Here is a 25,261-nt window from a genome sequence, read left to right as displayed (position 1 = left end):
AATTTCAATAATTATTAAATCAAAGTGTGACAAAGTGGGTGAGAATACACCTTTGTCCCTACTTTCACCATCAATGCCACATAGCTTGTAAGCTATGTGGCATTGATAGTACATCAGTGTGTAGCTGTGTGCACATGATGATAAGTTAATATAAGTTCAGTTGATATGAGTTGAGTTTTGATCAGTTAGGCCAAGTTAACTATTTAGTTGTTTTTTTATTTTGTACATAATTTTTTTTTTTTGTTACATGTGTAGCATGGTGCCACTTTCTCTTGTAAATGAACCACCTTGTCATACCTGGACAAGGTTTCCTGTGTCTGCCTCCTACCAAGTGACCAGCCACTCCGGTCAGGCTACACCACACAAAGGTAATTTAGCTTAAAACACAGTTAATTATGTAAACATAGAAATTAAGAAATACTAACACTGAAACCTCTGTACAGCAAATAAATCATAAACTACTAAAGCTGCTATAAGTGCAGAAACGTACAGATCAAACTATTGGAGGGATGAAACATCCACATGAGGCCAGCCGGCTTCTTCATTCTCAAACATTTGCCACAGGTGAGGTGGTGGTCTGTACTGATTTTGAGGCTCCACCCATCCAGGAAGCAGTGATGCAGGTAGGGGAAGGTGAAATTGGGAGGAGATTTTACACAATTTGTACCAATCAACTGCGCATCAATGATAACAATCACACCTCAACAGTGACAGAAAGTAACTGAGTACAAAAACTGTACTCAGAGGATTCCTATTTAAGCTAATACATTTTAGAGAATACTGTACTTTTTACATTTATCTAACATTTGTTAACAGGCTATTAGGTTGTAGTTTTACATACAAACACATCAAACATCTACCACATTAAACCACATTAAAATGCTTCAATGATCATCAGTAAAGTAGATGTTAATATGATATTATAATCAAACACCTTGTAAGAATCATTTGCATAAAAAGTTATTTTAACTTTGAAACTACCTCTTAAACTCTAAAGTGATGTTCTGGTATCATATGAAACTAGAACCTAAGGCATCCATTAGTACCAACTATGTCATGATACCTTGTTGGGAAGAGGGATAAATAACACTCCAAAGTCTAAATTTTTGCGAGGGAAAAACTGCCATGGCCATTTTCAAGGGGTCCCTTGACCTCTCACCTCAAGATATCTGATTGAAAATGGGTTCTGTGGGTACCCACCAGTCTCCCTTTTACACACATACCCAGTTTATGCTAATCCCATGCAGTTCTGGGCAAAAATCATGGAGTTTTTTGCATGCACTATAAATGTAGAATTTTCACCTATTCTAAAAATGGTGTATTTGAGTATTTCTGAATACTGAGGTCCCTAAACAGTCTTGGAACTGCATAAATTGGGTATGACTGGAAAGCTGAGACTATTGTAGATTCAATGAGCCCAATTGTATTCATGTATAATGATGTTAGTCCCCATAGTAGCCATTTCATCGTAGTGAGACCATTTTTTGAAACTTGACCTCACTGTATAAAATGAACTATTGTGACCTTTAGGATAATCACAGCTTCATGAAACTTTACAACCACAAACTAGAGACCGAGGACATTCAGACGATGTATATACCTGGCTTTCCCAGGTATATTGACAATGTAAAGGTTTCTGAACAATTTCCAGAACAGAAGTGCTTGCCATCCAATCACCAAAAAAATGCAATTCTTAAAGAAATCTCCAAATGGTGTTCCTCAAGGTAATATGGTGTTTTAGAGGGATTTTTGACCATTTTTATCAGTTCTTGAGTGGTCAAAATTAAGTTAAGTTTTGCACCAAATCTGTGTAACAAATGGTATCAACCCAAAAATTGCTGCAACAGCAATTGTTGACATTGCGCATGAAAATGGCCATCATATTTTTCCATCATAATGCTCTAAGCCCTTATACATTCTAAACTCTCAAAATTCGAATAGGCACCTAACCAAAACACAATGTTCATTACAGATTTATGACACACAGTGCTGAGCTGCATCTCAAATCAATCTTCAGGTTCCCAGCTTTCCAATGATATAGAATATGCGAGATCCCCTGTCCCCCCTAAAAAGAGCTGGCAAAAAAGGCTGGACATTTTACGGTGTGATAATGCAACTTTTTACAGAAATGATCTGAATGCCATATCCACCCCTACACTTAAATGTAAGACGGCAAATTGGCTATAAAAAAAAAAGGCCATAACCTCGGCAACACTGACCTCTACTGGTTTATTATATGTTAACAGCAGATATAAATATTGATCCATCATGAAATCATAGTAAGATAACCATTGATGTATTGTAAGAGCTCATATAATACATCCACGGCAAAAAACAAAAGAAAAATATAGTATATATTTAAGACTTCTATATCAATATATTGTGATTCCTACTGTAGTTGTTTAGTGTTAGAAGCCTCTTAATTTTCAGTGTAGTTTTAATCTGACTAAATATTTTATGAGAGTTTTTAATGGTCCTATTTTGTGCAGTTTTCTAGACAGTCTGGCATACACTCAGGTCCAATAAATATAATTATTTTGTGAGTCTGAGGTGATAAAATGTCAGTACATTGCAGTGTTATTATTAATTAAACGATCATTGCACTAAAGCACCACAGATCCATGTTTTAATGACAGGTGAGCATTCAGCAGGTGACATATGAGGAATGTCATATAAACGTGTCACTGTGTACTGAACCTACCAGCCCAGCAACATAACAGCTGTTTCTAATTAATCGACCAAATATCGAGCTGGTGGGGAGCTCGCGTGCTTACTGACGAATAACTCAACTTTTCAGCATTAGTCACATGTGTTTTTTTAAACTTCTGCAAACACGCGAACACCGCCCTGAACACATGAAAGAGTTTGTGTACTTTTACTGCCGTTCTCATGAATATTTCGGGCCGTCTGTTGTGCCACGCTTCCTTGTTTATGTTTTTTTCAAAGCCGCAAGATTTGTTTCCACACGGTTTGCTCCACCCTCGCTGAGCCTGTTTGGCCACCGCGCTGACTTATGGGAAATATAGTTTCAAGAGTTCGGTGAACGCATTGCACCACTACTCCAGCTAGACCACATTAAAACTACATCTCCCATCTACTGTCGGCTTTGCAATGTTGTTAACGGATAACCTGGGCCGGGGCATACTGCAATAACTCTGCAAAACAGCTTCCTCATCGTTGGGAACTAAACACAGGTGAGTTAGATCATTTTTCCTAGTTTTTAAAAAGCAAATGATGTCAAGGGGCTTCAAAAGATAATGAAACAGCACGAATGAAGTGCTCCGACGACGCTCAGAAAGCTGTCGTTAAAAAGCCGTTAAGTTGAACTAACGGTAGCGACCAACCGACCAGCTAAATGTCATAATTCAGATTAACAGACAAAGATAAAGTCAGTGACATTTATCCGCTGTTGTCCGTGTGGTTAAAGTAAACCCTGGTTGTTTACTCTGTCAGGCCGCGTCATCTGAAGCTGTTACTGTGGTTTGTCACCGCTGCAGGTCGCTGTTACATCTGTTTGTTTGTTTATTTTAGACGTGAATATTATGCTGGTTCAGTAACAACCCCAAGAAATCAGTCTCAAGTTCATGAACAGCCAGATAAAGATGATGGAAATGTTCAAAGATTCCCTCCAGACATGTTTTAAGATGTATATAAAATATTTTATTTTGAATAATAATTTGTTTCTGATGTGTTTTTTCCACAAAAAAGGTTAAATTATCTTGTTAAAATCCTGAAAAAGGCATCTACTCCTTCTCCCTAATTAAAAATTCAAGAATCTATAAATATGCAATTATATTTCATGTTTTCAAGTTTTCCTGCTGGATACTAGATGTCTCCTTCCTCACTGTAAAGTCCATTTTCAGTGTTTGTGCACTGGAAGCTTCAAGTTTCCACATCACACTTGTATAAGTTCTTGGACCAGGACTGGCTTCCAGACTAGTTGTGATGTCACAAGTCCTGCTTGTAAGTCCGCACCTTAAAATATGATTTTCAATGAGCAGAGAGAAACTTTCACTTTCAGCAGATGAAAATGGAAAAGGCCTTCAAGTGTCAAACTCTGCATGTACATCATTCTGCACAATGAAGCTCAAACATTCAACTGTGGGAACAAGAAGAAAAACATATTTTTGAGCGGAGGAGGACTCTAAAGAACAAAATAGACATAATACTATCTGTTGAAAGAAACAACACTCATTCATCCATAATGCTATCAATTAACCATTTTAATGTATTTCTAAAGCAAGACATGATTCTCAGTTTTGCTATATATATATTTTTTAATAAATTTGTGGTACTCTTTTTCTTTTCTTTTTCATCAAAGGTAAAACCAAAAGTAGTTTCTCCTGCATCTTTCAGTGAAGGGTACTTTCCAGTCCTCCACCCCCACCTACAATGAAAGTGTTACAGGCTGCTTGGGATCAAATTTTATTGACTCTGCTGCCTCCCTTGACACAATCAGTCGCTGCTCAGTCAAAGACAAAAATAATCTATTGCTATACACTGGCTACAGAATCAGATGTCAGTGTCATTATTTGTTCCCAGTAGATGTAGGATAAAAAAAATTCTACCTTGGTATTGAGTATGTACTTTTATTTTTGGATGCATGGATAAAAAAACTAGAAAGAAATGTCTGTTTTTGACTTCTTCCTTTATTTAACCTGCCAAAAGTCTCACTTAAAGAGATTACATTTTCTTTTTCAAGAGAGACCTCACCAAGAGGGCAGAATAAACAGACTAATAAAGTAAATATTTGACATATCAAGGTACTTCATGACATAAAATCCAACCCTACCATAATTCAGTCCTGCTTTTTGATTTGCTACACTGCCCAATAGGTGTGGGATAATATGAAAATTTCACCAAAATAATTGTGATGTTATCCCAGTAATCATGAAAATATGCTTAACACTCTTAAAATGGCACTAAAACATACTGGAATCACTTTAACTTACATTTGTGAAGGAACAAATTGCATCATAGGACACACCTCTTTTTTTTTTGTGAACATCCTGTTTAGTGAAAAACAAACAAGGACAGATTCAGACTCTCACCAACACCCAGCAGGTAATCACAATGATAGAAAAAAAAATCCATTAATAAAAAGAATCAACCTTATATCAAAGCTTATATACTCTGAGCCTTCAGCCATTGTGATGAATGACTGAGAAGATGCGGCTCCCTTTTGTGGCAATTCAAAATAAATCAGGAAATCAGTCGGACTGTTAGTGAGTAAGAAGCTTTTTCAAGTCACTGGTGAGGATGTTCACAATTATCCCCATAATGGAAATTCACCACAATTAAATTATCTTGAGTGTTTTTATCCGGATGTAAGATAAAAATCTTATATCCTCCCATCCTTACTGCCCATAATAAACGGATACATCTAGAGATATTCCAAATATAGACACCATGACATAAACATCAGGCCAAAATAGACAGTAGATAGATTCAACCCTAGTTCTTAGTTTACAGCACAACAAATCACCCAGTTCATTTTTCTTTTTCCTCACATAAATAATTGAAGTACATTACTGAGCAGACAATGACATATCATGACAATTATGATTCATATAACCTACTTTTTAAGAATCAAAATTATGTCGACTTTATCATCTAACACACACAAGCAAGACCAGACTAATGCTGTGAAAAGCCGATAAAAGTGAAGAATTTAAAGAATTACATAGATGTGTTTTTGAGATAGTCGTCCTGAAACAATAGTGTGTTGTTTTTATGCGCAATGTACTCTGTGCGTCACTGTGCCTGTTCATACAGGCAGTTTTGTGTTTGTTTTTAATAGCTGTGGAAACTCGTGGAAGTTAAACTCGACTTGAGACAAATATAGTTTTATCAAACTACAGTAGTGAACTCGGTAGGTGGTGGTTCATGTATCAAAAGTTTCATGGGTAAATGTGCCTCCAGCTCTGGATGATGATGATATTCAAAGATCTTTTTTCTTTGACTCAGCTGTGTTTTCTTCTTCTTCTGCTTTCCTGTCTTGTGCAACGTATGACTCATCCACAGTTTTATATTCAGTGACTCTCACACTACAGTTAACCAGATGTAATGCAAAAAAAAAAGAGGATTTTCATCATTTATTTGGCCCTAATATTTGTGTGTATCTGTTATTAACTTGGCACTATCATCTTCAGATAACGAGGCCTGGTTTGCTTTTTACTGACAGGTTCGACTGATTTATTTTTATTGCTTAAATCTCTGCATCTGTTACGCCATCACTTAACGATTCAGACTTTAGTTTAACAGCTTTTAGGTTCAGTGTTCACAGGAATAAACCCATTTTAGAGATTGAACTGATGATGTTTCATACGCATAATGTCCAAACTTTGAGCCTGTGACATCTTGACCTATCTTATCTTTTACATATTGTAATGCCGTAGTGTTATTAGTGATTAACCTCTTTCTCTCCTCTAGATCCCTGAATATTGACGACAACTGACAGAAATGTCAGAGACGTCAAGTGATGCAGAGTCGTCCTGTGGATGGACTATTATTAGTAATGAGGTATAAATCATGTTTCCTGATTCTTGATCCCGACTATTTTCATTAGATTATTATTAGTTGTTGTATATTATTTGACATTTTATGGTAAAGAGGGGTTATTAAATATGAGCAGAGGACTCCCATATCACAATTAAAGAAGTCAATTATCTTAAACATAAAAGTTTGTTACAACTTGTTTTAAACTGAGTGATGTGTTGAATGTTTTGGCCTGAAGGTTGAATGAAAATTGTCTCCCAACTCCCAACTTCTCGGAGCTGTTCAGTCTTTCTTACTAATGTTGGTATCAGCTGATGTTTGTGATATTAAACAGACAGATTTCATAATGTTGTTCTTTTGATTGTAATCAAATGCTTTCAGATAAAATGCACTGACGAAACGGCACAAACAGGCAAAAAGCCTTATCACATAAAAAAGTACCATACAAAAGGGAAAAGCAGCTCTCTTGAATAAACTGCAACAACTTGTGTGCAAAAATACACTTTAACCAAGTTGAGATTTTGGTAATAAAAGAGTATTTTTGCATATCTGAGATCAATCAGCAAGCTGTGTTCTGTTGTTGTTGTGATGTTTGATTATAACACCTCCCTTTTATTGGATTTTTAAAAATACTTTCAGCTAAATATGTTTTGGATGGTGATGTAGTTTGGATGCTAGTTATTCCCACTTTGTTTTAAATAATGAATTGCCACCAGGTGTGATGATAGAGGATGTTTGTATTTTTTAATGATACACAGACAGTTCTGTAGCATTTTGCTGGCCAACAAATGTCTTTTTTTCATTCACAACAGCAAATATCAGATTACAGTTTACATCTTTTACAGTTTTAGATCTGTGGGGTCAAAGCTACAAACCATCTCTGATAGAAAGATTTACGTTCTTTTGATGAATACTGTGTGTCTGCATGTATCTACTCTGAATCATTAATATTTATGGATAATTTAGAAACTTTTAAGCTCAACTGATTCAGACACACTTTTCCCACCATGCCCAGTTTTATTCCTGTTGTGTTTTACAGGGTTCAGATATTGAGACGTTGGGATTGGAGGCTGCGGTGGAATATGGAGTCGACCTCTTAGAGCGCCCCCCGGTGGTGGAAGCAGAACTGCAGGACGCACCAGCTGCTGCATCTGCTAGTAAGAATCCTCAAATTACTGTTTTTCCCTTAATGGTTGCAGATTTAATAGCAATAACAGTTAATTATATCATCAGAATAAGTTTATTCAAGTAAAGACTTTTGTTTGTGGACAAGTGTTCACAAGATACTTATAGATACCTTCCTTTTTACACTTTGCATGTGCACTTTTATTGCTTTTGTTGTGTTTTTTTTATCCTTGGAAAATTACTTATTGTTATTAAAATAGTCATTTAATCGATTAGATGGAAATCTAATCTGCAACTATTATTATAATTGATTAATCATTTTAGCCATTTTGTAAACACAAATATGAAACATTTACTGCCTCCACCTTTTCAAATGTGGGTATTTTCTGGTTTCTTAGTTTTTTATGATATTGAACTCAATACTTTGGGGTTTTGGACTGTTGGTCAGACAAAACAAGACATCTGAATATATTAACTTGGACGTTAGGGGATTATGATATTTTATTTTTGGATTAAAGATTAATCAAGAAAATGTTTGACTGATGAATCGATAATGAAAATATTTGTAAGCATTGTCATAACATTCATTTTTGCTGCATGATTAAGTATTTGTGAGTTTGTAATCATAATGACCATGATTAAGACATTTATCGTGAATTATATTTGTTTTATTTTCAGCTGGGGGTGTTGAAGAGAGGGTTGGCGATGCACTTGATGACACTCTGGGAGAACAAACCATAGATGAGACACTGTACGCCTCAAAGGTGAGAAGACCATGAACAAAATAACCTGCAGGGTGTCAGATCTGCTCTGTTGCTGCTCCCCGTACCAACCATCTTGAACATATCTTCACCAGGCGGGAGACAAGGCTGCAGAGAAAGAGCATGTGACTCTGTTGTCCTCCAGTGATCACTCCGACATCGTGACTCTAGGAGACTTGAAGGAGGACGAGCACGCAGAGGCGGAGGAGGTGGCGGCAGCGGCCCACGAGGAATTCTACCTCGGCACTTCCTGTAGCAGCCAGTACGCCTTCACTGCTGCAGAGACTGGTAGGACTCCAGCACCACACACTCTGTCAACAACTCACTGTACTGTCCTCATGTTGTCATTAGCAAGATGGTTTTATTTCCATTCACAGCCAAAGAGTCCACATAGAGCAAATAGGGACAGAATGTGGCAGAATATCAACCCACAGCGTTTTCTTCTTCTGCCTGTTTTCTACGTCGCCAAAGCAGGTTTGATGTTGAGTCACTGGAAACTTCCACAGAGTCTCGTGAAGTTAGGCTACCATCTGAGAAGTCAGCTCACTGGAGGCCGCTCTTTTCCAGGTGGCCCGATTGAAACTGGAGTGAATCTTTTAGGATGCTAAGCTTGCTCAGCAATTCACACAACTAATGCTGTTAAGTCGCTGACAGGAACACGTGCTGCTTAGTGATGTGAGCTCGCTCTGTGACACGCTTTGTTAAAGCACGTTCAACCAACCACACAAGAAAAGTCCCATGTAGTAGTTTTTCACCATTTCTCTTTGTGTGTGTGCATGGGTGGGTGTTTTGGAGGTCTTGCTGACTCAAAATATAATTCATAAACATTTTTTTATGAAATAAGGGAATTTCCATCAGTCTAAGAGTCGTGAGAAAATCGGCAGCTTTGTTGTTTAATACTTCTGAACATGTACAGGTTTAAGGTGTGAATTTATTTGGTGAATTTTGTATTTTTTTGTATTTGTAACACTGGGGTAACAATGAATGATAGATTATACAGTTAATCCTACAAATAGACTTTAGGATCAATGTTACTACTTCATTTATGATTAATATGAATATTTCCAACTTGTGTTTTAGCTGTTTTCTGCTTGATGTCTTCAAAAACATTTGTAAAACACAAACATTAATCAAGAATATGCAATAATAGTGTTCATCATTTACTGAATCAGTTAATAGTGATAATATTTATTATCTGCATGATTAACCTCACATATGCATGCTTTCTCAGCCTGTTATTTTTCTATGCATCACTTTTTCATAAACAGTATTTCCACCGTATAATTATTGCAGCAATAACTTTGTATATTTTGCTTTAGTATTTCCAGGACAGAAGCCTGCAGCCACAAACTCGAGCAGCAGTGAGGACGAGGCGGGACGAAGTTCCAGCACTGTTGTACGAAGACGAAGGCTGAGGAGGAATACGGCGAGTGTCGTGACAGAGCCTGAGGAGGAGGAGGAGGAGGCACCGGAGTCTGGTCCAAGTGAGGATGAGGAAGACGAGGTCAAAGAAGAGAAGGAGCAGGAGGAGCAGGGTGAGGTCATACCAGCTGCTCCGGACGTCCGAGTGCGAGGCCACGGCAGCAGCATCCTCAACAAATGTATCCTGCTTGCTCTCATCATTGCCATCAGCATGGGCTTCGGTCACTTCTATGGTAAGATAGTCTATAAAGAATCAGAAGATTTGACCGAATACTATATATTTAATTTAGGTCTGCAACTAATGACCATTTTCATTATTGATTAATTTGTGGATTACTTTCTCGATTAATTGATTAGTTGTTTGATCTATAAAATGTCAGAAATCACTCTTTCACAAAGCCCAAGATGACCTAAACCGACCAACAGTCCACAACCCAAAGACATTCAGTTTACTGTCATAAAGGACTAAAGAAAGCAGAAAATATTCACATTTAAGAAGCTGGAACCAGAGAATTTTAGCATTTTTCTTAAAAAAATGACTCAAAACGAATAATCGATTATCAAAATTGATGCTGATTAATTTTCTGTCGATTTCTGTCTTATTTAATTGAACCTGCCGCCCAGTCAGATGTAGAACATGTATGTACATGAACTACATGTATAAAATAACTGACTTGACTCGTCTTCGGCAGCCGTGAACAGTCAGCTTCATTTTGTCCCACTAATTTTCAGGAGGCTAAAGCCTCTCTGTCGTTTACACAGTACGTCTTCGCTAAACTCCAGACGAGGTTTTGTGCATGTTTTGTTTCATCTGTAAAAGTGTTGCACTGAATTTTATCTGCATGTACAGTTTTTTTTGCATGACCAGGTAGAAGATTATCTGAGCGAGTCTTATTTTTAGTGGAGACAACTGTGCTCATGCAAACCTTTAACACTTTGTAGGTTACATTTTCTCACTTACAGGCACCGTCCAAATTCAAGAGAGGCAGAAAACTGTGGAGAAAGTCAAAGTCAACGAGCTCGATGGTGTGAGGCATCTGCTTCAAAAGCACGTAAGACAAAAACTTTTCACAAACCAACTCAGTGAGAAGAGCCTGAATCTAAATGACTTACAGCAGAAATGATTGAAAGCTCACTCACACTCAAATGTAGGTAACGTAATAAAATTAATTATCCCACTTTGCGGGATGGTTGTGACTTTTTTGCATAGTGCCAATTTAGTTTGTTGCTTCTTTCAAAATGCTATTAACCGCATACAAAATAAATGTGAATGTTAAAAGGATTTTGACGTTACTGGTGACGCAGTTTGGCTCTCCACCTTGTTGGTCAGATGTTGAATGATTTACATTTTTTCAGCAAACATTCTGATAACCTCTGATGTTTATGGCCCTTATAAACATGACTTTAATGGACCATAAATTGTTTCTTCCTTTTCACATTAAGGTCCAGAGGAGAGACCTGGGCCTTGACGACCTGGATGAGCAAAACGTTATTTCACTGCTCACAGACGTAATCGAGAAGATCAAGAAAGAGAACGAGGAGCTCAACATCAAACAGTCGCACATTCAGGTAACTTGGAAGTCAGTTTGGTAACTTAATTCAGATAAAAAATAAATGCAAACAATGTAAGTTAAAACTCAAAACTGTCATTTTTCTTCCACAACTTTCCTTCTTTTCTCAATAAGGCCAAGAGGGACGACCTGGAAATGTTATTGAAACGGAAAGCTGAGGAGAGGACTAAAATTGTGTCTCAGCAGCAGAGGCTGACAGCGGAGAACCAGCAGTTAAAGAGCTCCCTGGAACGAGAGGAGAAATCTCTGTCCACCCTGCAGGAGGAGCTGACAAACCTGCGCTCTCAGATAAGAGATCTGGAGACTGTGGGATCTTGTGGGGACACGTGGGTTTTCTCGCTGTCAGAAAACCAAAGGCTGCGAGATGAGCTGGAGCACAAGAAGCAGCAGATACGAAGCTTTCACGGCCAGCGGGAAGACATGATGGCCGAAGCGCAGACACTGAGGAAGAATCTTGACATGGAGAGGAAGGTCACAGACGAGCTGAGGAGGGACTTGAACAGGCTGAGAAGTCGCATCACTGGAGCCGCAAGGGGAGCCGGTTCAGAGGCAGAAGAGTTACAGTCACGTCTGATGGAGCTGGAGAAGAGGCTCAGCTTTGAGCAGCAGCGCTCTGACCTTTGGGAGAGGCTGTATGTGGAAACCAAAGAAGAAAGAGCCAAAGGAGACACAGAGTCCAAAGTGAAAAAACCGAAAGAGGGCATGTCGGGGAAAGTGAAGGACACATTTGACGCTGTGAAGAACTCCACCAAGGAGTTTGTCCATCACCACAAAGAACAAATTAAAAAAGCAAAAGAAGCTGTGAAGGAGAACCTTAGGAAGTTCTCAGATTCTGTCAAATCAACTTTCCGCCACTTCAAGGACTCGGCCTCGACCTTCATCAACAAGGCCAGAGGGTTTTATAATAAGAAATGTGATGAGAAGAATACAAAAGAGTCCTGGCAGCACAGGTACCACAAGCCTCATCACAGACACTCGCACAAATCTGACGACTCCTTCTACAGCAGCCACAACACTCGGAAATCAGGGGATAAAGTTAATAAAGATCGAGGCCAAAACGCCCACAAACCCAACCTGAAAGGATGCTCTGGGGTTTTTGACTGCGCCTACCAGGAGTCCATGAGTCTCTTCAACAAAGCCATGGAGCCGATAAGAGCAGACGAGTTTCACCAGCTGCTCCAGAGCTACCTGCAGCAGGAGGTCGACCACTTCCACCACTGGAAAGAGCTGGAGATGTTCATCAACAACTTCTTCCACAACGGTGTGTTCATCCACGACCAGATGCTGTTTACAGACTTCGTCAACGGTGTGGAAGACTATCTGACGGACATGCATGAGTATCACGGCCTTGACGACAACCTGTTTGGAGATCTTGACGACTACGTCTACCGGCATTTCTTTGGAGACGCTTACACAAAAATCTATGGCCCGAGGTTAGTGTCCTCGAGCCGAAATCTCACATCCAGCAGTCCTTCTTCCTTCTAAAGGACGCTCAAAGTTCAAAACTAAGAGTTTCATCATTTGACTTTGTATAAAGCTGCCGAGAGCAACTTTTACTAAGAAGCAGAGTTAAGAGATTTAAATTTTGTTAATGAACTTACTCAATACGTCTACTTTGATACGGGTGTGAAAAGCATTTTGCTGAAAAATACAAGTCATCTCTCATGTTATTGATTGTTTGGATTTGTTTGTGAATTCTTTGGATCCTGAACTCACAATCAAAATATACTTTTAAAAGTTTGTTTTATTTTTCCAACATGCTGACATGATGAGGCGCATTACCTGCGTCCTCTGAACTTCCTCTAACTTCTCTCAGATTTAGCAGCTACTTTTACTGCTGATAAACTTTGTGAACTGCACTTGCAACACAAACTTAGAAGACTGTTATGCTCCTTATTTTAAGCAGTTTCTCCTCACTCGGTTAGAAGCTATTTAAGATGATTTGTGAATGCTGCTGCTGTGTTCTTCCATCATCATGCTGCAGCTTGAATGCATTTATGACACATTTCTGTTTTTGTCTTGAATCACACAGTGGGCCGTTTGAAAGACCTGACTCAGACTCAAAGGAGGAGTTGAGGACAAAGCATCAACAACGTAAGCAGCAGAGAGCCAGAGCTCGACCGCACAGTGAACGCAAGTGGAGCAGATCAGGAAGAAACGCAGACAGACACATGGCTGATGTCAAAATAGAACTGGGTCCCATGCCGTTTGATCCCAAATACTGAAAATGTCTCTGCTGGTTTAATGTTATAGTTGCAAATTCTATTTTGGGTTGTATTTAGGTTCAACGTGTCCTTGTTTTGTAAGTTTGCACAATTTTAACTTTTTAATGCTACTGAACGTCCTTGAGCTGTTTTGTGTTAAGTAATCGTTATCAGCTTATCTCATCTGCACATTTGTATGAGTCACATTTCACACATGTGAAAATTGAACTTAGTTTTTAGCTTATTAATTAGTCATCAATTAATATTTCCTGCTGAAACTTGATTATCTTCAACAGCAGCACTTTTAAAAAAACATACGCATTAAAAATGAGCAGAAAATGTTAATTGATATCCCAGCTGTTGTGAAATGTTGCAAAAAAAACAAAAACAAAGCCATGTCACATTTTATATGTTTCTGTGTACAACTATATAGTTGTTTGAATTTGCTGCTACAAGGATAGGTTTGAGTGATGTTTGTAATTAGCTTTCAGAGTTAAAATGCTGTTTAACATTCCAGCTTCAGCTTGTTTTAACTGGACCGGGCAAATTTACTTTACAGGTGTTGAAGAAAACATGGCTGGAAAAACAATTTCACACCAAATTCAGTTGTGATTGACAGAAATGTTGGTGTTTTACATTTGACACATCTTTAAAAATCACAAAATTTGAGTTTGAAGTATTTATTTCAGTAGCAATTCCACATCATAGAACATTCTCACTAGGGAAACATCTGCCGTTTGTTCCAGTGTTTGTCAGTGCCTTTCATAAATAAAGATGCTTCCTCCAACTCTTCCCTCAGGAAAGTGAGTATGAAATATCTCAGCCGTCTTCATGAAGTTGTTCCCGTGCAAAAACACAGAGATTTCCTGCAACAAAAAACACATGAAGATTTAGGCAGTTTTAAACATTTTCACAAACACAGGAATCTCGTCTGTCAGTGTTTTACCTTTTCCAAAACATTAAACAGAACCAGGTGTGTTGGTAGAGAGGACTTATATGGAAATGAAGTCCTGAGCCAGTGAAGAGGGTCGTCGTAGAATCTGTCAGCTTCATCGACGTAACCCTTTTCTCCGAGGTCTGGAGGACACTCCAGAAACCTCATCTTCATGGGGCAGTGGATGTGGCTGCGAGGAGAAAACATCATCAGCTGATGTAGGTAACGTGTGATCAAATCACTTTTAGGCAAAGTTGAGTACGATGGAAGAAAGGAAATGTTACCTCATTATTATTTACATGTCAGAAATATTTACAACTTTCTTTAAGAAGGTTTGATTAATTTGATTGATTTTATGCACAAAAATCATATTTACAGCACAAATAACAGTCAATATTGTCAATAATAGGAGGAAGATGTAGTTTGGAGTCCTTCAAGTACAAATTATTTTTGATCACTTCACACAGCAGGTTGTAGACGTTACCTCAGCTTGTATCAAGTTGTTGTTACAGTCTAGACTGAAATATATTCCTAAATGAGGATCATGTTTAACGATCTTTCTCCTCTATGGATCCACTCAGCAGTGAGGTGAAGCTGCCCTCAGCGAGGATGAGGAGGCTACAGAAGGAGGAATTTTCACTAATCTCAATCCTTTTTCACTTTTTCTGTGTAAACTCAAATCTTGACAGTATGAAATACGACGAGCTAGTAGGGCTCAATAGTTTTTGAGGACTGCAACATGTACGTAGAGTCGAGTATCAAAAACTCTTAAGTATCCAAAGTTAGTATCAGACGTTTGGTCAGATTCTTCTTTTCTCTTATTCTCTGATCACATATTTCCTGATCTAAAATATAACTTTCCTTTTTTAATTTTAACTCTCTGTAGGCAGGTTCTTGTACATTTGCTGGTTTTATAGAAGTTTCTTGTTTTTATATTGTTTCTTTGGACAACATTAACACCTTGTTATCACAAAACAGCAGTTAAATCATATTTTTTTTTATAAAATAAGCCTATAAAGAACTGAGTGAAATGTACTGCTACTCTAGTGAGATTCTGGCTCACAGGTGGACATCAAAGAAAGCTGAACACTCAGAACTCTGACACAATCTTTTCGGAGGAACATTTAAAACATTTAAAACACATTTAAAATAAAGAAAATGTATCAGAATTGCGAGTGCGAAGCTCATTGATAAAAAAAAATAACCCGACCAGCCTTCAGGTCCCATCTTTAAGTCCATCACCTGCAGACTGTTCTGTACCTGTAGAAAGGTGTTGAGTGACAGGGCATGAGGAAGAGGATGTCCGGCTCTGGACGGGTGGAGACGCTGCCGACGTCACAAAGTGTCTGGAGGCGGCTCATGACGTCCAAAGTGCCTCGCTGGTGAATCAGGCCGGTGTACAGAGCCAGAAACAGGTTGGTCGCTAACAAACCGAAAGCTGCAGCTCGACGCCACGCTTTCAAATTAGCAATAGAAATCCCTGTAGCAGCCATTAAACACACAAAGAAAAAAAACACATAATTAAAAAACAAATCTGGCTATTCGTTACCACAAATACGTGTTTTTGATGTGAAATCGTGAGCTTACCGCAAAAGATCATACAGAACGGCAGCACAGGATAGATGAACCTGAACTCCTTGTGGGGAAGAAAACTGTACCAAAAAAATCCAAACATGTTATCTGAAGCAAGCAGGAATAACTCAGTCTGTTTGTTTTTTTGTAATGTTATTTGTCTTCATATGTACTTTTACATGAAAACTTTTTATTTTTTTCTTGACCAGGGCTTTTACCTGTAAACTACGACTGTCCAGACAACTGCCACCAACAGGATTTTGTATCTTTTGAAGGCGAGGGAGCATCCGTGAAGAAAGAGTGGAAGATGAGGTCCGATCACGACTGCAAACCCTTGAGTGAAGTACCAGTGCCAGGGGTGAGAGCCGTAGAAACCCGCCACACCGTGGAAGATGTTAAACTTCAGGAAGTTGAACTGCACCAAGGTCCACTGGAGAAAAACAGAGCAGCTGTTACACTTTATAAGCAGCAATTACTGATATTTAGAAATTCATTTGATTTACATGTTTCACCTTTCCGTAGAATATACAGTCGACCACAGTTGAAGTCACAACAGCCAGAACGCTGGAGAGGAGAAAAAACGGGGATTATGCAATAAAGACAAGCAGAGAAACTAAAGTTGAAGTTAACAGATTGAAAATACAAACCCTATAGGAATGTAGCCATGAGTGATGAGTCTCAGTTTGTTTTCTTCCTGCCAGAAATGGTGCATCAACAGAGGAAGCCAGACAATCAGTGCCGTCGGACGAACAATGACAGCCAAGGCCACCAGGGTCAAATATTTTTTGCTGGAAAAAAAAACAAAACATCGACAGCGTCTCTTTAAATGATCTGTTGCAGAGATTAGAGTTATTAGTTGAGAAAGGTCTTAAAGTGTGAGCGGGTCGAGACCTGCTGTGTGTTTTGGACCCGGGCAGAGGAAAGTAAAAAAGAGCCAGACAGGTGATGGTGGTCTCCATGCTGTTGGTCAGAGTCCTGGTGCAGCAGTACCAGGAGAACCAGGAGCACAGATGGCAGAAGAACTACAGAAACACGATGTATTCAGTTATATTCTCTCATGAAATATCAGAGAACAAATGTTTGTGATTTTTGCAAATGAACTAGATCTAAACAAACAGACAGACGGACTCTTTTCTGAGTGAACTGAAGTAAAGCAGAAAGTATACAGGTTAAGTATTTACTGTCCATTTGGCGACGTCACTATTTTCCAACGTTCGGACAAGGAAGAAGAATTTTACATCTGCAAATGCAGCAAGTAGAGCCTGAATTATTCGAGGCACCCATATCTGCAGACAGAGAGACACACCAGGTTTAATGAAGAATTATTCTGAGTACAGGAAATTTATTTAGTCAAAAATGCAGATAAAAAAAGTTGTCTGAACAATGACATATGTTAACTTGCCAGGAGATAGACTGAGTCATAGTTTATGAAGTGTAATATCTTGTATATGAATGCAAAGAAGAGTGGATAAGAGAAGCCTCTTATTCCTGCCCTCCATTCCCAGGTCAGATACCCATAAGTCACACAGTTAAGGTTGTAACAGCATAAAAAAATAAATAGAAAACAATATTAATACCAAACTGCTGGTTTTAGCTTAATAAATGTAAAGAGTTGCTTGTTGTTTCATGTCATTACAAACTCAAAACAGGTTTTAACTGTTGTTCAGAAGCATTATTAGAAACAAAAGGCCCAGTTGTTAGATGAGGTCACCCAAACACAAAAACTGTCCTCCAGCCTGCAAAACATTGAATATACAGTATTTTCCAAACTGCTTTGTGCTCTCAAAACTCTTCATACAATCAACAAGTCACATAATGTTGCCTAAAAAGAAAATGCTGTAACAAAAAGGCAGCAGAAACTTCTTTCCCTTTCACACTTACATACTGAACAGCACATGATAAACCTGTTTGTTTACATGTGATTTCTTGCTGGTTAAGAAGTGAACAGTTTTGTCCCTCTGTATATTCTCACACAGTGAATGATCTGATAAATAACAGTTTCCTTCATTAGTAAACAATGATTTCTATATGGTAGTTGTGTGAAAAGTAATGAGACAAGATAATAGAGAATATCTGCCCTCTGTCCCCGATGTATGAACAGAGATGTTTCATGTTTTCTGCTACAAATGTCTAAAAAAGTTAAAATGATGTCTGATATCTCTGGCTGAGTTCAAATATACTGTAAATAATTTGGTAAATGACTCCTTCGTTAATTGTCTCTATTGTTAGCTTATTTTTAGCTTTCTCAACATCTTCAGAAATCATCAAAAGTTGACTGAATGTTTTTGAGTATTTGCAGCAACACATCTGAACAACAGAGAAAAACTGAAAGATATGTGGCCGCTGCAGATTAAAGGACGAGTTCACAATTTTTCAAATCTTTCAACAACAGTCAGGCGCCCAAGTGAACAGTAAAACAGGTTTTTCTTGCCTCTTCCAGTGTTCATATGGGCACCTGACTGTTGTTTTAAATTTGTCTACCTGTCCTTTAAGTAATCCATTACTTTGGGTTTTGGTAATTTGATGGATTTAGGTTGATGATCATTATTTAATCAAAATATAGAAGTTATAAAGAAAAAAACAGACATGAATCAGCAATGAATGTAACAGTTACTGCAGCCCCTCGCTGCACTGTCGCTGCCTGTTGCTAATAATAACCTGCAGGCGTCCAGCCACACAGCTGCAGATGATAATGTCAAAGGATATTTGAAGACCATATGATGGGAAATCTCCAGAGATTGCCAGTACTCATCAGGCACGAAGCTGGTCTGAACCAAGAAGCAGTTGATCAATCTAAACACCACACAAAACACAGCAACTCTGGTCCTCAGCTCACCTGTGGAGTCCATGAAAAACACTTTATTTGAGTGATAAAAAACACCACTGCTGTGTGTTTGGTCAGCATGATCTTAATCACTGTGTGTGATCATGAAGAGCCCCACCGTTGTTGAGAGGACATTCATCTTCTTTGGCGTAAAGTTGTGATTTTCTTTTTCTCAGTTTCACATCTTCCACTTTACTCCCAAGCTTCAGACGTGGGCGGATGTTCTCCATCAGGATATTTTGTCACCCCAACCTGCTGCCGGCATAGCTCCACCTGTCAGGGTGTAAATCAGGTGAGTTCAGTCAAAGGTTGAGTGTAATCATATAAAGTGGGTTTTAAAGATACGAAATTAACGTATGCTAACAGCAGTCGGTCACATTATACAGTTGAACAACCGGCGCAATCTTTACGTTTATTCAGCCAGCAGTATGAGACGATCATACCTTCAACTGAACTACAGTGAATCTGTAAATGTTTCCAGTGAGCGCTAAAACAGTTCTGCTGCGCTTCCGCACTCTCACACGCACTTCCGGTCTAACGTTCGTCTTCTTCTTCTTCTTCTTTGTGGTTTATTGGTGGTTGGCAAACAGCGATTTGGTGCTTTCCAGTGTAACGTTATTTCCAGCTTTTATATTAATAGCAGCATCATCGGTTATTAGCTCATGATGAGCCTCACAAACGGTCGTGTCTACATGGTAACCCTAGAATTGCTTAAACTCTCGTGAGCCGCTTCAAAATATTCTCGTCTCGATGGTGTGACAACGCTGTTGTTAAAGTCTGGTTAGGTTCATGCACAAAAAACACTTGGTTAGGGAAAAATCGTGGTTTGGGTTAAAATGATCACTTGAAACCGCTTGAAACGTGGTGCGGGTTAAAGTTACTACTTCCTTATAAATCTCGCGAGATTTTTTCGCAAATCTAGGGTAACCGTCTATACCCTCACACATGCAGGTCAATATTCTTCTAACTGTAGCCAACTATCAAGTAATTATAGAAGCAAATTTTTCCTTTTTTTTGAGAAACATCATAAACTTGTAAAATGTGTAAGATATTAAAGGAGAGGTTCACAATTTTTCAAGTGTGTCAGGTGCCCACATGAACACTGAAGTAGGTTTTGCTCGCTGTAATCATTCCTCCTGTTCATACTGGCTGTTGAAAGATCCCTTTCAAATGCACTTTCAATGTAAATGATTGGAGCCAAAATCCACAGTCTGTCCACACAGTCAATTTGTACAAAAATGCATTTAAAAGTTTATCTGAAGCTTATATGAGGCTTCAGCAGTCTGATTTAGTCATGCCAAGTAGATATCTGACACATGTATGGTCTTTTTAGCTTCAAATTCCCTCTTTGTGTTTCCTCAGTGTTTCCCTGTTGAGATGTGGTAGAAGTATAGTAACAAAAAGAGGAACTTTGGCACTAAAACAACTGTAACGTTAAAAGATATCTACTTGATTTGACTCATTTGGACGTCTGAAGCTTCATATTAGCTTCAGATAAACTTTTAAATACATTTTTGCAGACAGAAGCTTGTGGATTTTGGTCCCCATCACTTACATTGTACATTATGAAGGGATCTTCTAATATTCAGTATGATCAGGAGGAATGATTATGGCAAGAAAACCCTGTTTCAGTGTTTATTTTGGCATCTGACTGTTGTTCTAAGACAGACTCGAAAAACCTGTCCTATAAGTCAAAATTACATTTTAATTTTGACAGAAAGTCAATATTTTGTCTTAGTATATAATAACTGTTAACTTAGGAAGTCAAAGACTTTGACGTATATCTCAGAGTTTTAGCCGATATCTTGACAGAAAATCAGTATTTTGACTAATTATCTTAGTTTTTTTTTTTTTTTTTTACTGAAATGGCGTGAAGTGGTGAAGTACGGAGCATGAAGCATTTATTAACTATTTGTAAAGACCATGGATGTTTTATATCCATAGTAAAGAGACACACAAGAGAAACACTGTACACTGTAGTCCAGCAGGTGGTGACTGTTCTGCTGGAATTCAGAGTAGAAGAAGAATGATGGCAACCCCAAACCCGCGAGAGTTATCATTTTAACCCAAACCATGATCTTTCTCTAACCCTAACAAAGTATTTTTTGTGCCTAAACGTAACTAGACTTTAATCACAGCGTTGTCACATCATAAAACGTAATTATTTTGTACAAAGCGCACATAAAGAAATAACGCATATAAATATCGCGAGAGTTCCACCGGGTACTCATTTAGACACGACCACTGTCTCCTTGGTGTCCTGGCAGCATTTGTATTTTTACTAACTTGCTGTCTTGTCTGTCTGTGTTTGGAGACCACAGACACCTCGATTCAAACGTGTCCTCGGTGAGTTACTAGCAGCACATGGAAGTTGCCAAGAATCGCCTGTAAACCAGCTAAAGTTTGAGTTGTAATTAGATAAACGGTTATGTAGCTAGGTCTGTCAAGGTGGCAGAAGGTTTGCTGGGATAGTTATCCGGTCTGGATTTTCATACTCCAGTTAGAAATTAAATTGTTTTTTGTTATGAACAGTATGTGTTATTACAAAACCGTGTTTTAAGTTTAGAGAAAAGGCTGAACACTTTCATTGAAGATTGCACACTTAGATGACCGTAAAAACTCAATACATTTGGCAATGTAACATTTCTGTTAAGGTAATATCCATTGATTGGTGTCTTTAAGACCGTATAATCATATGTTCTGATGAAAAATATTAAGTTTTAATAAGCTTTTATGCCTATAAATATTTTTTTGACTTTTTCAGTTGATGATGATGATGATGATACTATTACTACTACTACTACTAATAATAATAATAATGATAATAACCTTATTTGTATAGCACATTTTATAAAAAGATTGCAGCTCAAAGTGCTTTACATGCAAATGACAAAGTGAGAACACCAGGACAAAGTCAAATAAAAGATAAATAAAAAGCAGACAAGAAGAAGAAAAACAAAACAAGAACCAAACAAAAAATTGGTAATTGGTAAGGTAATTGAAAACAGGCTGGGTTACAGCAAGGATGGGAACTGATAAAATGCCAGGTTGTACAAATGTTCTAGCTGTTTTTCACTAGCTAAATATGTACTTAATATGTAATTTCAGGTACAGTTTTCCTCCCATATTGTTAATAATCTGCCTCAGTCCAAATTCATTAACTAAATATTCTGTTTTTATAGGTTACACAGAGAGGTTGACTCATAATAATGCATGTCAGAGAGCATACGGTGAAGGGCCTGAGCTGCAGTCCTCCTCTGATTACAGGGATGTATTGTTAACTGTGTTCATAGGGAAATTTGGAATAATCTTTCTGAGGAGCTGCTCTGGGATCACAATTAAAATGTAGTGGCACATCAGGGTGGTTAGGGTGTGAGTGTGACAGTGCTGCATTGATTTATCTACAAGAAGCAGCCTGCATTGATTTATTGTGAAAATGCAGAAATGTATGCATAAATACCATGTGTTGGCTCTGTATATGTTATTAAAACAGCAGCATTAGTCCAGCAACACAGCAGTTTTTTTGCACTGTCTGTAGATAAACTATCAACATCTATGCAGAAAGTTATGCTTAAAATTTTGCAAGAACACCTAACATTCAACACAATATAAAAGATGAAGCATAGGAGACACTAATATTATAAAGTGTCTACAGTAGATTAAGTTTTTTGGATAACATTATTTTAACTGTTCTTTCAGGATCATCTTGTGTCTCAACATTAGATTTCCACATTGAAAGAAGTCATGTTTCGACGAAGAATACCCTTCACACAGATTGCCTTTGCCACCATTCTGGGAGTCGGTGGTGGCATTTATATCTACAAACCCTGTTTTGAGCCAGAGCTGAAGACCTCAGGACAGAAAAACCAGGATGTGCCAAAGAAACAGAATGAAACTGAAGGAAATAGTTCATCACTCTGAGAAAATACTTCACAGGCAGAAGCCAGAAGAACCACATCAGAGGCTGGTGGACTGACAAGACCAGCATGGATAAATTAATTTGTTTTTTGGGTGCTTTGTGTGATTGTAAATGTACAGAATAAAATATTTAATAATTTGACTGACTTATTTATCATCTATTTCAGAATGACATGTCAAAGTATAGGTGTTTATCATACACCTCACCATAATCCTACATGTAAAATAAAACGTACAAATTATTGAATAAATAGATAGAACTTGTCACATATTGGCTTTGTGAACCAAAAAAAAAGAAAGCTAAGGACTGCTTCTAGTGGTCTCTAGTGGCTCCATTCTAGTGGTTCATTACAAACTACCATGTTTGTACCGGTGCCAAAACCTGGAAGTATTTCAGCCACGGGTTTTCTTGCCAGATTCCAAAACATTTTTTCCCACAGGGATCAACATTCATGCTTAAAATAAAGTCTGTGGTTCACATAAGCCTGAAAATAGCTCACATTATGCTCCACAACATGAGATACATTAATATCTGTGAACTGTGTGAAGCTGTAGAATATAAGCTTTATTACACCTGGCAGTGGTGGAAAAGATACTCAAATTCTTTACTAAAGTAATACAACAGTGTGAAAATACTCAGTTATAAATGTGTGTGTTTAAAATTTTACTTAAACCTACCTTAAGTTAACATTATTGATTTAATAATACAAATGCGTCAATATATAAACAACTGCTAGATTTTCAAGCTGGTTGAGGTGTAGATCATTTGAACAATTTAATCAACTGTTGTGCAGTTTGATCTAAAACAAATCACAGCTGGACACATGGTTTTTATGTACAATCTTAATATGAAGCCTACCCAGTAAATAGCTCTCAAATTAGTGCAGTGGAGTATTGATCATTGGTGAAGAGTCTCAGACGCCCCTATCAGAGGAAACAATTTACCAGACATTTTTAAAAACATTTAATTTATTCTGTTAATTATTCAACTTTCTGTAATAGTTTAAATGTCTCAAATCCTTCCACTCCACACTATTAGGAATAAAATTCTGGTGGCGAAATAATTAATCCTTTATTTATTTATTGGCCTAAATGTAGTAAAATGAAAATATTATTGACCCTAAAAATACCAATATCAGATTATAAAATATCCATCAAGTGTTAGATAAGACTTGCAGAATATAAACTCCCCCTGATTGTTATCTACCCACTTTTCCTGTGAAATGTTGTGGAGTACAGAATTATAAAACTGAAATACAGTAAGTACAAGTGACTCACAAATGTTAAGTTCCTCCACTGGTGTCTGGTCCAATTTATTTATTTATTTATTTACTCTTAATGTGTTGATTAATGGTTATCAGTGGTGGAAAATAACTAAGTACATTTACTCAAATACTGTACTTAAGTAAATTTTTGAGGAACTTGTACTTTACTTTTTTATGCTACTTTATACTTTCACTCCACAACATTTCAGAGGGAAATATTGTACTTTCTGCTCTACATTTATTTGACAGTTTTAGTTATGTTTCCGGAAGAAGAAGGAAGATGGTAAAGGAAGATTTGACACAATGAATAATATAACAAGCTTTTAAAATACAACACATTGTTGAAGATGAAACCAGTGGTTTCCAACCTTGTTGGCCTTTGACGTCTTACATAAAGCAGTGTGTAGTTGGGGTCACATTTCAGATGTCTATGAGTTTTTAACAACTCCAACAAATAGTGATTTTTCTCTCTAAACTTCTGACATGGTTTCATTTCAATAAATGTTCAAATGATCCAATATTTCACCAAAAATCAAAGATTAGCTAATAAGTCCAAAAACAGATTTGTGTATCAGAACTTTGTTTTTTCTTCTTTCCTCTCCCATTAATCATCTCACGACCCCTCAGATTTATCTGGTGACCCTTTGGAGGGGCCTGACCCCTAGATTGGGAACCAGTGGACTAAACTAGCTAACTGTATATCAAGTAGTTCAAACCAGCTCCACCTCCAGCAGCTAGAATAAGAAACAGCTTTATTGTCAAGTAGGTTTACACATACAGGGAATATGTCTGTGTTGTGGTGCTTAAAGTCAAGGAAGAGAAAACACAAGTACCTACAAAGTAAGAGAAGAATACCTCTACCACAAAGATAAGCGATATAACTATATACATAAGTTTCACAATTAAATTACTTTTACTTAAGTAAAGGATCTGAGTACTTCCTCCACCACTGGTGGTTATTGTATTGAACTAAATGTGTAACCTACATATCATAAGTCTTTTACCACATAGCCCATTTTCTTAAACTCAGTACAAACTTTCCATCAAATATCTCCTGTGGGAGTTTTAATTACTAGCATTTAGGGTTAAATTAATTGTTTTCCACTGGGGGAGACATGTGTGACTTGGCAGCAGTAGTGGCAGAAGTACTGAGTAGCAGTACCACAC

The 25,261-nt window shown here is 37.7% G+C and overlaps 3 protein-coding genes across 12 annotated transcripts; 2 read left to right on the top strand and 1 right to left on the bottom strand.

Moving 5' to 3' along the window:
• Positions 1-2,774: 2,774 nt before the first annotated feature.
• On the top strand, positions 2,775-14,139 carry ccpg1 (cell cycle progression 1). 6 transcript variants are annotated; one of them, XM_044348381.1, is made up of 11 exons: positions 2,775-3,194; positions 6,433-6,522; positions 7,538-7,655; positions 8,302-8,387; positions 8,480-8,672; positions 8,856-8,951; positions 9,704-10,039; positions 10,749-10,858; positions 11,250-11,375; positions 11,492-12,810; positions 13,410-14,139. In XM_044348381.1, exons 2-11 carry the CDS (start codon positions 6,463-6,465, stop codon positions 13,600-13,602), a joined length of 2,637 nt encoding a protein of 878 aa, XP_044204316.1. In that variant the 5' UTR covers positions 2,775-3,194; positions 6,433-6,462; the 3' UTR covers positions 13,603-14,139. The 6 variants fall into 6 exon arrangements, with proteins under 6 accessions (XP_044204316.1, XP_044204324.1, XP_044204333.1 ...); XM_044348389.1 differs by having other exon boundaries at positions 2,776-3,194; positions 8,859-8,951; XM_044348398.1 differs by having other exon boundaries at positions 2,778-3,194; positions 10,770-10,858.
• A 106-nt stretch (positions 14,140-14,245) lies between these two features.
• Positions 14,246-19,738, bottom strand: pigb (phosphatidylinositol glycan anchor biosynthesis, class B). Of its 4 annotated transcripts, none has more exons than XM_044348449.1 (13): positions 19,322-19,738; positions 19,030-19,184; positions 18,794-18,923; positions 17,490-17,607; positions 17,269-17,373; positions 16,979-17,109; positions 16,735-16,875; positions 16,600-16,651; positions 16,306-16,517; positions 16,103-16,167; positions 15,776-15,995; positions 14,528-14,705; positions 14,246-14,447 (listed from the first exon to the last, which is right to left on the bottom strand). In XM_044348449.1, exons 2-13 carry the CDS (start codon positions 19,139-19,141, stop codon positions 14,334-14,336), a joined length of 1,578 nt encoding a protein of 525 aa, XP_044204384.1. In that variant the 5' UTR covers positions 19,142-19,184; positions 19,322-19,738; the 3' UTR covers positions 14,246-14,333. The 4 variants fall into 4 exon arrangements, with proteins under 4 accessions (XP_044204384.1, XP_044204372.1, XP_044204394.1 ...); XM_044348437.1 differs by having other exon boundaries at positions 19,355-19,738; XM_044348459.1 differs by lacking the exons at positions 17,490-17,607; positions 18,794-18,923; positions 19,322-19,738 and having other exon boundaries at positions 19,030-19,153.
• On the top strand, positions 19,116-22,971 carry LOC122980445 (protein PIGBOS1). Of its 2 annotated transcripts, none has more exons than XM_044348479.1 (2): positions 19,116-19,203; positions 22,611-22,971. In XM_044348479.1, the coding sequence occupies exon 2, from the start codon at positions 22,656-22,658 to the stop codon at positions 22,830-22,832; it is 177 nt and encodes a 58-aa protein (XP_044204414.1). In that variant the 5' UTR covers positions 19,116-19,203; positions 22,611-22,655; the 3' UTR covers positions 22,833-22,971. The 2 variants fall into 2 exon arrangements, 1 of the variants encoding a protein (XP_044204414.1); XR_006403044.1 differs by lacking the exon at positions 19,116-19,203 and adding an exon at positions 20,502-21,257.
• The last annotated feature ends 2,290 nt before the right edge of the window (positions 22,972-25,261 follow it).

Source organism: Thunnus albacares, chromosome 1 (assembly GCF_914725855.1).
Source record: "Thunnus albacares chromosome 1, fThuAlb1.1, whole genome shotgun sequence".
In the NCBI taxonomy this organism is placed as follows: Eukaryota; Metazoa; Chordata; class Actinopteri; order Scombriformes; family Scombridae; genus Thunnus; species Thunnus albacares.
The sequence above is the reverse complement of the archived record's forward strand: the minus strand, read 5'-3'. Positions and strand labels throughout refer to the sequence as shown.